Source organism: Archocentrus centrarchus, chromosome 13 (assembly GCF_007364275.1).
Source record: "Archocentrus centrarchus isolate MPI-CPG fArcCen1 chromosome 13, fArcCen1, whole genome shotgun sequence".
Taxonomy (NCBI): Eukaryota; Metazoa; Chordata; class Actinopteri; order Cichliformes; family Cichlidae; genus Archocentrus; species Archocentrus centrarchus.
The window spans coordinates 4,305,839-4,322,210 of NC_044358.1; the positions used below are offsets into that span (position 1 = coordinate 4,305,839).

The following is a 16,372-nucleotide window of genomic DNA, read 5'->3' on the forward strand; positions in this document are numbered from 1 at the left end:
ATATTGATTTGACCTTGACCCTGCATGTCATACAGGTGAACTCACTTGAGTGTGATTTGTGGCTGTAATTTTTGAAAAAGGGAGAAAAGAAGGGTAAAGTAAAAACAACAACAAAAACCATGCATTTATTTTACTAGAATGTAGTTTACTGATATATCAAATGATCAATCAGTAAACCACAGTCGACTCTGCTTTATTTCAGATTGACCACAGTAAGGCCTGGTACAAAGGTGAAAATCAAACGATCCTGAATGAGAGCACTGACACAAAGGATGGGGGGCTGCCCTCACTATTTTTAGAGGCTTTGGGACTCTCAGCCACTCCCAAAGTCTCTGTCATAGTCTGCACACATCTGCTACTCTCCCCTCCTCTAGTGAATGATTTACTGTTGGGTAGGTGCCTTAGCTATACGAGTACATGAAAACTAAATGAGGACCACTAAGACCAAAAGCAAGACGATAGAAAGTATCTGGTTGGATAGTAACAGGGTGCAGACTACTGCTATACTATAGCATGCAAGTGATGTGAAGTCTGCAACATCTAAACCTAGTGAGTGGCAGCCAAGAGGCATACTTTTCTTGAAGTAATTTCTAAAATATGTCCACTTAAAGTAACTTTTAAAAAGTAATTAAAAACAAACTTTTGTGAAGTAAAAATTCAAGAAATTGAAAATTTAAAAATTACTTTTAAGAAAGTTAGATTTCACAGGCTAGTGTGAACCCTGAATGTCTATAGTAAAATAAAACTACATTGATGTATGTGCTGTTGTATATTGGAACAATAATAAGACAAAATCACCATTGAACTGCTGTTATGTTTACAAGTCCAGTCAGTAATACATGCAATTTTTTTTTTTAAACAAATTTAGGCCTCCTGGCAAAAATTGTCCATAAGGCTGTAGGCAGTGGAAATCATTATAACCCCTCTGTGCTCTATCTCACTGTGGTCTGTGGACTGGTGTTTGACTTTATAGCGTCACACTTAAATCTGAGATAACTAGTTTCTGAAGCACAGTACATGCCTGGTGCAGTTACTCTTCATACAAAAACATTAGATCAGAGAGAGGCTGCAGGACAGCTTCAGCATTTTGTTTAAAGGTAGACAAGCATGCAGCTGAAACATTCTCCCCTGTTGGTTGTTGCTCTGCACTGGCAGCTTTTCAAACGCACTGGGTTGTTGCCACGTTTAACCCCATGAGACAGAAGCTTAGTCACAGGGAGGCGGAACCACTGCAGGCTCTAGTTTGGCACTACCACACCGGACTGACCTGCTGCTTGTACCAGCAGGCAGCTTGGCTGACCCAACCATGCTAGTCCCTCCCCTGGCTTGACTCAGCCTGGCTCTGCTGAGGTGTGCTGTGAAAGGTTTCTGGGGGGTGTTTTTCTGCTGAACTGTACACCTCAGTCACTTGGTGTGGGGGTGGAGTTTATTTGTTCATTGTTCATGGCAGCAACCAGAAATGCCTGATATGTTTTGTTGTTTCTTTTTGTTTTCTGTCCTCCACACTCACCTCCCACACAACTGTCATGCAATGAAGATCTTTTAAGTGCTAAAATAAAACAGACGTGAGTGTATAAAAATGAGGAAAAAAGGACGGGCGGTAAATCTTCCCCCATATGAATACGCCTTTAATGGACCTTCAGACCAAAGTCTGCTGGACAAAAACAGACCGGCTTCGAGCTACATTGATCCCATCATCCAGGCATGTCGTCTGGTCTTTGATCTGTCTCCTCACTGGACGACAGATTGATCTGTAGTGTGCAGAGCAGACAATATTTCTGTACACATCTTATTTGTACATCCTTTGGATTTATTGTGTGTGTATTATGCATGTGTCCTGATGTAGAACATGCTCCACTTCCCCTTTATTTGGTCTTACTTCTCTGAGCAGAAAGCTTGGACTGGCTCGGAGCAGTCTGGCCTGGAGCCTCTGTGCACTGAGGAGAGCTGCAATATGGCACACAGGAGGAAATCAGAAACATGCACTCGCCTCTCTGTCTCTGCCTTTGGAAGTAATGTCAGATTACACTCCCTCTCTGGCCCTGCCTCAATTTCAGACTAACACGCAAGCAAGCATGAAGGCACGCAGGGGGATTAAGGAAGGAGTTTTGTGTTTTGGGGGAAAGTTCGAACCAGCGAATTCCAGGAAGCTGGCCACAGCACTTTTAAACTCAGTCTACACTAATTTGTAGAGCTCCAGCACAGAGTGAATTGAATAATTTTCATTGTTTACCTTGTTACAGTTGAAGTCTTGTTATTGGTTTTGTTATGGGAACTAATTTTTCATTTCATTTTACCAGAGAAATTGATCTCTGCCCCTCAAGCCTCTTTCCCAACAACAGGGTTCCGGTGCCTTAATTTGAACCGATAGGCGGGTTTTCCACCGCGGAAGCACTCGGTGCTCGCCAAAAAACGGGTTCAACTCCGCAAACTAGCTGGTCTGGAACCAAGAATGCGTGACGAAAGCGGCAGAAGGGCGTGACTCTGCCGTCTCAACATCAAGTTTTCTACCATATTACATGTGTATTACATGAGAAAAGTGATGCGATTTTCACGGCTGTGAATCAGGTTGGGCTCTAAGGCTGAAATTGCTGCTTTGTATCAGTTCATATCACAGATAAAAGGACACAAAGTGCGTACTTGTCGTCTTGCTCTAATCGCTGTCTGTGTTTATCTCTGTGCTGCACGCAGATGCTGCAGTAGTTTGGTTTGGACTGTAAAACGTATTTGCAGCACACGTTTGTGCACTTCGGCTTCTGTGTCCAGACGAGGACCCGCCCACACTCATACGTAAAGGAGCAGTTCACAGAAACGCGGTGGAAACCAGGGCCCATTCTTATGCATCTCGCCGGTTCATTGGGAACAGCACGAGCACTGGCACGCGAACCGGCTCCTCGGCGGTGGGAAAGTAGCAACAGTCATCCAGGTCATAGTCGTCTCTGAAGCTTGAAAAAAGGTGACTGGACTTCTTCAAATGTCTTCAAGTTTCTTGAAGACGTTTCACTTCTCATCCAAGAGACTTCTTCAGTTCTCGAACCAGAAGGTGAAGAGACCCATGTATTTAAACCTCAGTGGGGGTGTCCCCTGGAGGGGGTTATGACCCACTATTGTTTATATGGTTAATCACATGTGCCAAGGTGTGAAAGGAGGTGTGGGTCATTACAATCGGTGGTTTCGGGTGAAACCAGTTTGGGACTTTGCCCCATTGTATCAAGTGACCTATTTGAGGTCATATGAAGGAACATGTGAATGGGAGTTGAGGCACCTGGGGAGGGAGCTCAGGACAGCACTGTAGACTGGGGATCGTTGTTGATGTAATCCACCTCCTCTGTTCAGCGATGGTTGTTCACGGTGGACATAAAGTCTCAGGTTTGGCTGTGGGATAATGGATATTTTGGGTACACTTAAGGTTAGTGGTGACAATGAGGTAAAGTAACACAGCAGTGCAAAGCAGTGAGATACTGCAACAAAACACGGCAAACTGCTTTTTGCTGAGTTTACATAGCTGAATTCTGAAACGTATCCATCTGCGACTGCTGTATAAATAGATTTATTGGCAGTTTTCCTTTACCTTAAGCTACATACCAGATCAAGATAGACATTTCATGAACATGAGTGAAGTTATTGAGGCAGAGCAGAGAATCAGCATGAGTTCAAGCATGCTGATGTATGTGTATATCTTTGTGTGACTGAAAGCTGGTGACTGTGGAGGTCATTTGAATATAGTGAACTCAATGTTGTGTTCAATAAACCGGGTTGAGATGATTTGAGCTTTGCAACATGGCACATTATCCTGGAAGTGTTCATCAGAGGATTGATACACTGGTCATAAAGGGATGGACAGGGTCAGCGGCAACATTCAGGTAGGCTGTGGCATTTAAATAATGCTCATTTAGTACTAAAGGGTCCAAAGTGTGACAAGAAAATATCCCCCACACCGTTAGACCACCCGCTGTATGAACTGTTGATACAGTGCTGTTAAAGCCACGGCAAACCACGCCGGCTGTGAGCACACAGCCCCACCCACTTGCTCTAGTAGTGCTTAAGAATAAAAATGTGGAGTCAGAACTAGGCAGCATAGTTCTGCTTAAAGAGATTAGGACTGGGAGAGGAGGGCAGAAATTGTCAACTGATTAATCTTATTGTTGGTGGTCACAGGGGATATAAACTATACAGGGAAAAATCTTTGGTTGCTCCAAAATATTATTACAATGCCAGGGTTGTTGCTGGCTTAACATGAGCCTTTTTTGGGTTGACGAAAGCACAGGTGGTCTTTATATTTGAGGCAAAGGATCTGCGTTGCCTTAGTTCATTTAAGTGTTACATTGTTTGTCTACATAAAACCCCTGAATATTACAGCACTAGCACTGATACGTACTTTGGCTGTTCAGTGGAAGCAAATTACCTTCAAAATAATGTATCAGAACAGTACAGTGCACTGTTTGAAATCTTTCAGCTGGGTAACCACTGAGTCGTTGCAGTTCACAAGGCTTGCATACAACGTAAATGTTGTATTTACTCATTTTAGAACCGTTTTTTGAATCTCTGCTGCTGCCTCCTGTTTCCGTCTGATCGGCTCCATCATCACACATCTTCTCCTCGACCTTCTTCTGTCTCTCCGGCTGACAGAATGAATTTGAGGGAGAGAACTTGCTGCCAAATTTCAGTGGGAATAAAACACTCATTTATGATAAATGTGTGTGTTTTATGAGACTAGTGGAAAGGCCCATTTCTATTCTGATAGTGTCCCACATGCACAGCAGAGGTATTCTCTACAGGGCACTGGACCCCTCCCCCTCAGTTTGACCTTATGTTTTTGAAGCAGTCTGTCGGCCTCCTGCTGGCTGCTTTTTAGTAACTCCCCCACTTGCCCTCCCTCTCCCCCAGCCACCCACCCCTGCATCTCTCTTGCTTTTGGCTACGTTTGGGCTTTTAGGCAGTGATGATGATGATATTTTACATTTTTAATCATCGCTCAGTATGGATTTCTCACATGTCACCATGGTAACCCGGATGCTGAACTGCTGCAGCACTGACTGTGTGAAGCTCTAAATGTGGCCCTTTGTTTTTCCAGGTCTATAAAGGTGAATTTCAGCTCCCAGATTTCCTAAAAGAACAACCACAGGTACAGTAACCATCCTGCCTGTTGTTGAGCTTTTTCTCTTTTTTCATTTGAGTTGAACCATGTGTAGCTCAGTGGACGGTCACATGACAGGTTTCCATTTGCTCTCAGTTACTCATCTCCTCTTGAGTTTCTGGCCATCTAACGCAGCCTGATTTTTTTGGTCTCTGCTTCATGACCGCCTTCATGTTTTTGGTCTGTAGCGTTTCATTTACTCTGTCATCTCTTGGTTTAAGAGCCTCATGTTGGCTGAAGAGCACCTCTGCCCTCTTCTGGCAGTTAAATACATCTGTTTTCTGTTTTAAAATGATTTAATTTTCTTATTTCCCAACACAATCAGCCTCTGTTTGTTGAATGCTGTGACTTAGCTTTCTGTCAGCATCTTCCTGGGTGTTGTAGATGCACACCTCTGCATTTCCCCCCCTGACAGTTTATCACAGAGCTGACAGTGAAACCTGACCTGCTGTCTGTTCCTCTGTACAGATCCAGAAGTCTGCAGAGAGACCGAACCCCAGTTAGGAGCAGAGGCAGCGCCAGCACCAAACACACAGGTACAACTGCACATTCATCTCATAAATACACCCACTAAATGTTCTAAAAATGAGCTGCAGTCTAACAACAATGCTGCTTACACATTCATTCATACAAGCTCATAAATGTTTCCACAATAATTACTGATAGAAATGCTGAGACCCATATTTGTTGTCACTACATTATAACACTGACTCTTATTTTTTTTAAATCATTGAAAATGTACTTTGATCATTATAATCCAATAATTATCAGTAAGGTACATGTGAGCGACTACTGAGTGTCAGAACCACTATCCTGGATGAAACAACAAAGATCCATGAATACATCAGGAAGATGGCCACAAAGGATCACCTGCTTAGTGAGAACCTCAGGCAGCAGAAACCAGAGAAAGAAGAGGAGGAAGAACAGGAACCATCATGGAAGGACAGGCCTCTGCACGGCATGTACCACCAGGGGATAGAAGAAGTGGCTGATACAGAGAAATCCTGCCAATGGCTGGACAAGGCTGGACTGACAGACAGCACAGAGGCACTAATCATGGCAGCACAGGAACAAGCTCTGAGCACAAGATCGATAGAGGCTGGGGGCTACCACACCAGGCAAGGTGCAGGCTGTGCAGAGATGCCCCTGAGACAATCCAGCACATAACAGCAGGGTACAAGATGCTAGCAGGCAGGGCATACATGGAATGCCTTAACCAAATGGCCGGCGTAGTATACAGCAGGGGTCGGTAACCTTCAATACAGAAAGAGCCATTTGAACCCGGTTTCAACGGAAAAGAAAACACTGAGAGCTGCAAATACTAGCGGAAGCCGGCAGCTGCTACCACGAGTGACGCATATATTGAGAAACAAAAATAAATAAATAAAATGATTTTATTTTAATATTTCAAGATCACAATAATGTTCCAATTTAGAGCTACAACAAAAACTGAACTGACAAAAATAAAATGTACTTCAATTGGATACTTATAATTTACTTCCGTAAGCTGCACAGAGCCGCAGCTTAAGCCTGAAAGAGCTGCATGCGGCTCCGGAGCTGCGGGTTGCCGACCCCTGGTATACAGGAACGTCTGTGCCGAGTATGACCTGGAAGTCCCGGGGTCAAAATGGGACACGTCTACTACGCCTAGGGCATAGTAGTGGTGGACAAACAAAGGAAGAAAGTCGTAGTGATAGACGTTGCAGCATTAAGTGACAGCAACATCAAGAAGAAGGAACATGAGAAGCTTGATAAATACCAAGGGCTCAGAGAAGAACTAGAGAGGGTGTGGAAGTTGAAGGTAACAGTGGTCCCCGTGGGAATCGGATCGCTCGGGGCAGTGACCCCCAATTTGGGAGAGTGGCTCCAGCAAATTCCTGGAACGATATCCGAGATCTCTGTCCAGAAGAGCGCAGGACCCTCAAGCTCCCAGGCCTCTGGTAGAGGACCCGAGCTTGGAGGCCAAAGTCTGCCCACAGGGTGAACTGGGATTTTTTTTATTTTATTTATTTATTTAAATATATATATGTATATGTGTACGCTCAAGAAGCGTTCGGCTTACACTTACCAAACTTTATGGATAGATAGCTTATGAGCAAAGCAAGGTAGGGATTGTTAATGTGGTCAAGGTCACTGTTACTTAAAATAGAAAAACAGTGTCCACTCAATAACTGGGTGACAACAAACCGGGTCAATACAGTGCGATGAGCATATTTAGCCCTGCTAGGCAGTGCTCTTATTTGGGCTGCTTATAGACTCTCACCACCTCCACGCACAAAAAAACAATCAATCAATCAAATACACAGTGAACAAATCTATCGTTTAATCTGAGACACACATCCCCCCCCAATAATTTTCTAGTGAAAACTGTGACAGCCAAGACAGGAATTGTAATTTGTGTGACTGACACACTCCCAAAACACAGATCCATTTGATGGAGGACTTTAAAGCTTATTAACACACTGACAGGAGTCTTACAGAGCAACAGCTCCACACTGCTTCCTGTCATTTCTCATTATTAGAATAAAACTTGGATTAGAACAGCTAAATGAATGATCCTCTGCATTCATACTGCAGGAATATTATTACTGGTGCTTTAATGCAGTAAGCAGCACAGCTTTCACCAGCTGCTTCATTTCTCATTAATGCACAAGTTGTGCCACTGAGGTTCTGTGTGGTCTCCAGAATTAGAATATATTTTCCATAAGCATAATTAGCTGTATTCATTCACACTTCATTCTACCACACACAGAACATCTTTCACAAAGACTGCTGGGTTACACTTAGCCTATCTACAAAGTAGTCAACAAGCAAATCTCTGTGTTATTGCAAAAAAAAACAGCAGCCTTAATATTTTTTGTTTAATAAATTGTTTGTTTTTTTTTTTTGTTTGTTTTGTTTTTGTGCGTTATACTGAATCACAAAGCAAGTGAAACTGCCTCAAGTATGTTAACACAACAGAGGGAAAATGTTTTACAAAATGTTCATTACAGTCACCGTTTGTTTCAGAAAGCCCAGCTGTTAACTCACTATGTCCTCTTGTTCTGGTACAGGACTTGTAGTGAAACAGAAGATTGTGGATATCGTCTCACTCATGTCACATCCCTGTTCAGCTTTGGCACATCTCAAGTGTCACATGACCACAGCTGGACACCCCCCCCCCCCCTTCCCGCAGGTGGACTGCTAGCACTCCTCGTCTTCAGGAGAACTCGGCGTTCAGCATCGTACTGTACAAAAAACAAACCTTAATGTCAGCACCACCGAATGTCTGCCGATTGTCATTTTCAGTGTTGTCACGCTCATCAGCTTGTAAAAATGATTTTTGGCCTTTTAGAGAGAAACTCACAACAAGTATTTATGAATGGGGAAATTAGCGTTTGGAAGATGCGATACCTATTTTGATGATGATTTTTCTTTTCTTTTTTCCATGCCTTTATATTGTGCAATGTCATGGGTACTGATCAGTTTGACGTATCAACCGTGATAAAAAATGCTTTTTTTAAAAAAAACAAACTTGTCAGTCTGTTTATTTTGTCTTTAATGATACAGGAGGGGGGATGCTTACATGTAGTAATACCTTGATATCAGCACAGTTTAAACCAACGAAAGAAACTCGGTGTTACTATGGACGTGTTTCCATCCTCAGTTCTGCTACTTGTGTAGTGCTTTTCTGCTCTGAGCACTTTTTATTACAAGCCTCGTTCATCCACACGCTGCTATTGATCCATCAGGGAAACCTGGGGTTCAGTATCTTGCCCAAGGACACTTCGGCACAGATTAAACCATCACCCTTCCAATTGGTAGGTGACCTGCTTTATCTCCTGAGCCATGGCTGTCCATGTGTTGCTTGATCATTTTCTGATGATGTATCAAAATGCGTAGTACTCTTAGGCCCACTTGTTTATTAGCTCCACACTGCTTTAATTTCTACTTAAATCAGCTTACTGGCAACAAAATAATACTTTAACTAGGGTTGTATACACTGTGGCATTACACTGAAAGTTTTCTAATATTTTGTCCACACCATTAAACTACATGAGTGAAGCAAACCTGTTTACAAGAAAGAACGTACCTCAAAGTTGTAACATGTACTTTTTAAGTATCTCATCAAAAGGGCATGGATTGCAGGTGGGTCATCTAGAAAGTGACCGTGTCCCCATCAGTGCCTGGGTTGTTTGCAAAGAAATATTATGAAATCTAGGGTGAAAACTGGAGCAGCTTTCCACTGCTGAAGATCGCAGTGGGAGAGTAAAAGAATGAATGAGGCTGAACTTTCAACTCTTCTAGACTGATGAGATAAAAGCTGTTAATATTTGTCATATAGTTTCCAATGTAAAACTAAATACACAGTACAAGCATAACTTTATGACCACCTGCCTGATATTGTGTTGGTCCAGCCCTGACCTGTCATGTCATGGGCTCCACTAGACCCCAGAAGATGCTGCAGTATCTCAAGTCCTGCAAGTTGCGAGGTGCGGCCTCCATGAATCATACTCATTTGTCCAGCACATCCCACAGATGCGTGATTGCACTAAAATCTGGCAAATTTGGCGGCCAAGTCAACACCTCAAACCATTAACTTGTATAGGGATTTAATTGTCTGTTACTGACAGTGCTAATGTGTGTTAAATTAGCTTTTTGTTGACATGGGTTTTAAAATATAGTATATATTTGTGTATGATTAGCTCAATTATTGAATCAAAGCTATCTAAAATGTTAAGTGGTGTATGACAGACTAGTTTCTTACTGCAGGGGTGAGCAACTACAGTAAAATGCTGCCCCCTCATGGCAAAAGTTGTATTTACATTTTGTAGAGCAAAAGCTGCTTTTAAACTGAGGGCAGCAAAGACTTAAAAGTGACAATGTCCTCATGTACCATGAAAATCATAAAGGAAGGACAGCAGCCAGGTAATGAACAACTTATTTAATAATACATTACATTCAAGGCAAATGACACACCCTTTACCAATACATGTTCAGCAATGCAATCATCGGCCCTAAATAGAAATCTTGAAGTCAGTGCACAACATTGAGAGAGAAAACACTTAACAGTCAATCTGTAACATGGTCTGCACACATTCCGTATTTCTGCACAGTATACACCTCTGGCTAGTGCTGCTAAAACCAACATAAAAAATAGATCTCAAAATAAGTTATATGTATATTTGTATATATGCTGTGTCTATCTTCATAGAAATATTGGGCTTTTGGTTCATATGTACAGCAATATAGACTTTGATGGGATTCTCAAACGACAGAAATTGCACAGTAGTGAAAGAATTCAAGAACACCAGTTTCAAAAATATTTTACACAAATAGTAAACAGTCAGTCTTCAAGATGCAGTGTGAAATTGCACGTTGTCGTCATGCCACACAGGGTGCTGTTTCAAGGCTTTGGTACACAATGTCCTGATTGGAAGAAAAAGCTCGGACCTGATTCCTCCCTCCGACCTTCCATGGCAGCAAGGTTGGAGAGGGAGGAGAGACCGTAACGAGGTCCATCCAATGCCACGGCCTGTTCCCAGGATCAAACTAGCGAATCAGAGAGCAGGATGACTACAGTACACATTAGGATTGGGGAAGACTCTTGGCACTTGAATCACAGGTGCAGGTCCGTGTTGGATGACCAATCATATGCAGCCGTGTTGGACAGTTTAAGGATTTAGGGAGGGTGAGCAATAAAGGGTCACACTGAGAAGAAAGGAGAGCAGGAATGGTATCAAAAGAGCACCTGACTCCCTTCAGATACAAACATGAATGTGCTGTTACTCTGAAGCCAATACCAACACACTGTAATACTGATCCACTAAACACTAGTGATGGCATTAAAAGCAGCTTCTCAGGTCTTTTTGTTGTTGTTCAAAACCTGGGATTGCAGATCTGTTGTTTAGACAAACCCAGTCGAAGTATGGTGGATTCTCAGAGGCTGGACTTCAGTTTCACAGGGACAATTGCAACCAATTTTCTGAACAGCACTTCTGAATGCAAAAAGAAGTTTAACAGTCTTCATGGTGCCTTCAGATCAGTGTGCATGTTTCCAAAGGAAATGTTTTAAAGGATAGTCTAGATTTACCTAGAATATGCTTTGTCCGTGAACAGACACAAATGAGCACCGAACATATCCTCAAATACTGTGCGCGCACCCAGAGCCTCATATGTAGCATTCTATACCACAGGGCTCCTTGAGCTGCTTCTCTTTTTTCCAAGGGAATGCCTGACAACATGTGCTTCTATTTCCAGGGAGACAAACATGCAGGTGACTGCAGTTTGTACTCTGTGTCTGTGCCTTCTCCAAAACTCACTTACATAATACAGCTCGATCCTGAACCGACATTTTACATGAATTTAACTGCATTCACTTGCAGCAAGTTATTGTAACTTTTCATGCTAAAATGACACATTATAGTTCAGCTCTGTTTTGAAATGATTACCTTAAAAGATAATTATATAATTATTTATGGTAAGAAGTCACAGAAATGCTGTGCAAAGGTTCAGATTATATACTCCAGAAAATATATCACATAATCAGCTCAACTAATTCAGGTCAATTCAGTCTTATTTATATAATAAATGAAAACAGCCGTTGCCTCAAGGCCACTACTTACCATCCGTCTCAGTGTAATTTATATAGTAAGGTAAAGACCCTTTGACATTAGTGAGAGCCCCAATGATCAGACAAGCTCTTGGTGACAGTAGGGAGCAAGGCTCAGGGAGGGGCAGCCAAGAAACAATTTATTAGCTAAAATGAACATTGGAGGAAAAAGCTTAAATAAATGAATGCTCAAAATGGCTTGGTCTAAGTTATGGATAAACAGTTACGAAAGCATGTAATACAACTCTAATATGGATTCACCTATAGAAAATAGTCCCCACAACACTGTCTGATCTTGTTTGAGAGTTGTTTTCAATATGAAAAAATACTGCTAACAGTTGCTGCGCAGGCCAAGACCTGTGCACTAACCCATTTTCCCACATTGGCAATGACACAATTAGTGGTCAGCAAATAAAAACACTGGTCAGCACTTTATACAGTGACATTTAAGCTAGCCTGACCCCCAAAAGTGGTCAAATGAAAAGTGGACATTGAAAACAGGGATTTTCAAAACAGGTGGGAGGCAAAGGACCCGATCGCTGACATCGGAGGTCATCAGAGATCTGTGAACTTTATAAGGGGCAAAGCTTTAAATCACCAGCAGTTTCAGTCTTTTCTGGAGGAAATAGCTTCTGAATTTGGTGACCTGTCATCACACAGAGGAGCGATGAGCTGCCAGAGGAAATCTGTCAGTTCATACAAAGTAAGTAAGAAATGGAATAAGGGAAACTAAATAGCTTGTTTCTTGTTTTTGGACTTTTTTCTGATATCACGTTAAAAAAGAAATTTGCAGATTTTCATAAGTTTGAAATATTCTCATTTTTCCTGATAATAAAAAGCATATATAAATAAAAGATAAATCTGAAGTTCTTGTTCTCGGCCCCACAAATCTTAGAAACACGGTGTCTAACCAGATACTTACTCTGGATGGCATTACTTTGGCCTCCAGTAACACTGTGAGAAATCTTGGAGTCATTTTTGACCAGGATTTGTCCTTCAATGCTCATATTAAACAAATATGTAGGACCGCTTTTTTGCATTTGCACAATATTTCTAAAATTAGAAACATCCTTTCTCAGAGTGATGCTGAAAAGCTAATTCATGCATTTATTACTTCTTGGCTAGACTATTGTAATTCATTATTATCAGGCTGTCCTAAAAGCTCCCTGAAAAGCCTTCAGCTGATCCAAAATGCTGCAGCTAGAGTACTGACAGGGACTAGAAAGAGAGAGCATATTTCTCCCATATTGGCTTCTCTTCATTGGCTCCCTGTTAAATACAGAATAGAATTTAAAATTCTTCTCCTCACATACAAGGTCTTGAATAATCAGGCCCCATCTTATCTCAAAGACCTCATAGGACCATATCACCCCAACAGAGCACTTCGCTGTCACACTGCTGGCTTACTTGTGGTTCCTAGGATACTTAAGAGTAGAATGGGAGGCAGACACCCTCTCTATTTTTAAGAATAGGCTTAAAATTTTATGATAAAGTTTAGAATTAGGGCTGGATCAGCTGTCTCTGAACCATCCCTTGGTTACACTGCAATAGGCCTAGGCTGCTTGGGGAGGGGGGGTCCCATGATGCACTGAGTGTTTCTTTTCATTCATCCCTTTTCACTCTGTTTATACACTACATTTGATCATTAGTAATTATTAATTTCTGGCTCTCTTCCACAGCATGTCTTTTCTCTCCCTCAGCCCAACCGGTCACAGCAGATGACTGCCCCTCCCTGAGCCTGGTTCTGCTGGAGGTTTCTTCCTGTTAAAAGGGTGTTTTGGGTTTGGGATTTGGGTTTTCTCTGTAATTATTGTAGGGTCTTTACCCACAATACAAAGCGCCTTGAGGTGACTGCTGTAATTTCTTGCTATATAAATAAAACTGAATTGAACTGAATGATGCTTTTTAATGAACAGTAAATGTTTTCAATCGTCCTTTAGTCATTTTGTTTTACTGCCTTTAAAATTCGGTCATTTTTTGTAGGCTAACTGAAATCTAACCCGAGCCACACTTTTAGAAGTATGAGATCATGGAAGCAAACAGCTTAAACACTTTTTGAGTTTTAAAAAAGAAAAGTTAAAACTGACCAAATATGGTATTCTATGAATGATCATGTGTAGATCTCATAAGTATCAGTGATAAAGGTAGCTGTGGCCTTGATAAATGTGGCAGAATAAGGAGTAAGGCCTTAAATGTGCTCTTACATTTCCTGTTGTGCTCTGCTGTAACTCTGGTCTTCTGTTTTGGATTGAGGATTAAACATGCTTCACTGACTGACATGCTCAGAAAAGCTGGCTGCAATTCATCCTGAGTTTCTAAAAAGTGGCCTTTTGCAGGCTCCTCTGGCCACCACAGACTGTGGTGTGGCCTTCACAGAAACCATGAATGACACCCTCACAACAAAGTGCAAGTAAGTACCTTGGGCTGTTACTGAAAAAGGCAACATTTGTGTCATAATGACCTTGTAGACAAAAAGAAAAGAGGGGGATAAAAACACACATGCTTGTAGAAAACACTCATGAAAAGGTAGTTGGCACAGTCCATTTGGTCACTAATGAAAACGTCTTCGTGGCTAAGTCTTCTGCTCCTCTGACAATGCTGTGAGTAAATCCTGCACTCTAGTGGCCAAAGTTGGCACTGCATGGAGGAACACATTTGCCAAACACTGAGAGCCTCAGCTTTCCTGACAGGCATCCAACATGTTCTGGTTCAGAGTCGAGGAAAAGAGTGCGACTTTAGAAAACTGAGTCATGACAGAGCCAGAATAGTGTGTGTGTGTGTGTGTGTGTGTGTGTGTGTGTGTGTGTGTGTGTGTGTGTGTGTGTGTGTCATGCACGCACACAAACTCTGTAAGACTGGGGAGACTCAAGGATGCGTTCACAGTGTGATCAAACTCACAAGCATGCAGACAAATCCACATGTCCGAACAGATACCATGGGCATTCCATGTGAAGGATAATGTAAACAGATCTGGGCCGAGCTCCAATGCCAGGCCTAATCAGCAGCGCTCCCGCCCCATTCCTGGGGCCTTCATCTGGATAAAGGGGACACTTCGACCAACCAGTTGTGGCCTGAATAAATGGAGGCAGGAAATGCTCCTTCTCTGAGGGACGTGAGGAGGAATCTAGTTTCCAACAGGGTCAGACACTCTTCCTTTGCATCCTCCCATTCCTCTTTCTCCCTTCTTCATCAGTTACTTGTTGTCCATCAGAGACTGGACTTTGTGCACCAGGTCACGCGCTATCTTCAAGATATGCTGGACGTCATGACGCTCAGCCATCTCTGTGGATCAGACACACGGTTAGAGATGCTGCCAACATGTAAGTACAATGCAGTTTATAGACAAACTGCCTAATATTCATCTGAGAACTCAAGTCCAAGATTTAGCCAGGTAAGCTACACCAGTGGCTGCTAACAGCTTTGTGTGATTTTGCCATTGTAGCCCTAACTGATGAGCTCATGAACCCCTTCACTGACACTGTAATGTTACAAATTTGTTTTAGAGTTACAAGTCAACCTAACATGTCTTTTGGAGGAAGCCGGACCAAGAACCTTTTTGCTGTGAGGGGACAGCGCTAACCACCATAACACTCAATGGCTGTACATTGGGTGCACTAGACACTGAACCACAGACACAGAAGTTTCATCCTCACTGCCCAAACCCCAGGACAGATTAAAATAAACTTGGCACATAACTCTCCATGACTATTGTATATTTCTGATCTCCACTGATGGGTATGACAGAATAATAATAGGTAAACTATGAACATATGTCCTACCATTAAAGAATTTAATAATGTCGGTGAAATCCATGTTGTTGTCTATGATGATCTCACGGTAAACTGTGACCAGTGCCAAGGCCAGGAAGAGGACAAAGTGCTGTGAGGAAATCCTGGGAGCCACCCAGATCACCTCCCACACTGCAAACACATCGTCGTACAGGAGCTCTGCACACAGCACATTTCCATAATCAGCATTTCTAAACAGCACCTTTTCTTACTTCATCCATACTTGGAACATAGAAATGTCAGGGAAGAGGAGAGGAAGAGTCGAGCACTAGGAAGATGAAGGGTTCACCTCTCTTGAAGTCCAGCAGAAACCATCGGTAACAGAAGTAGAAGTGAGTGTAATCTCCATTCTGCTGCATCAGCTCGAACAGCTCAGAGTCCAGGATCTGACATCACACAGAACAGCAGGGTATCAGCTGGAGTATATCTTTCTCTCTGTCTAATACACACACAGTATAAATATTATCCATCACCTGGATTAGTGACCTCATGTTAGCAAAGTGTGTGTCCATGGCTCCACCATTAGGGAAGTTCTGACTCATCCTTTTCATTAGCTGAGTGAAACAGCTGTAGGCCAGGCACTCTGAGACACAAAGATGGAATTAATGGTCACACAATCTGGATGGTGCTCTTAACAAAGTCAAATGATCACTTTATTGAACATTTTTCCTGCAATAAATAATAAGTCCCAGATCCAATTCAAATGTAGATGAAATTAGAACTGAAAATGAGCTCTTTCTGCCACTGCCTTACAAGCAGACAGTTCACTGCCAAAGTGATCTGAATCAACAAAGACGTGCTTTACCAAACTCTGCACTGACCTAGATCCAGTGCAAACAATCATCCTTGTGTATG

At 42.3% G+C, this 16,372-nt stretch overlaps 2 protein-coding genes across 5 annotated transcripts in view; one reads left to right on the forward strand and one right to left on the reverse strand.

The window, feature by feature from the left end:
- Positions 1–8,629, forward strand: part of LOC115790884 (protein-tyrosine sulfotransferase 1) — a 67,609-nt gene extending 58,980 nt beyond the window's left edge. For 2 of the 4 annotated variants that reach the window (XM_030744884.1, XM_030744887.1), the window contains 3 exons: positions 5,075–5,125; positions 5,606–5,673; positions 8,191–8,629. In XM_030744884.1, the coding sequence (XP_030600744.1) occupies positions 5,075–5,125; positions 5,606–5,641 (87 nt within the window). In that variant the 3' untranslated portion in view covers positions 5,642–5,673; positions 8,191–8,629. The remainder of the gene's footprint in view (positions 1–5,074; positions 5,126–5,605; positions 5,674–8,190) is intronic. The other 2 variants (XM_030744886.1, XM_030744885.1) reach the window with 2 other exon arrangements.
- Positions 8,630–13,534: 4,905 nt separating this feature from the next.
- Positions 13,535–16,372, reverse strand: part of sgsm2 (small G protein signaling modulator 2) — a 112,172-nt gene continuing 109,334 nt past the window's right edge. The window contains exons 20-23 of the mRNA XM_030744456.1: positions 15,991–16,100; positions 15,807–15,903; positions 15,509–15,676; positions 13,535–15,011 (exon numbers count right to left, since the gene is read on the reverse strand). Coding sequence (XP_030600316.1) covers positions 14,923–15,011; positions 15,509–15,676; positions 15,807–15,903; positions 15,991–16,100 — 464 coding nt within the window. The 3' untranslated portion in view covers positions 13,535–14,922. The remainder of the gene's footprint in view (positions 15,012–15,508; positions 15,677–15,806; positions 15,904–15,990; positions 16,101–16,372) is intronic.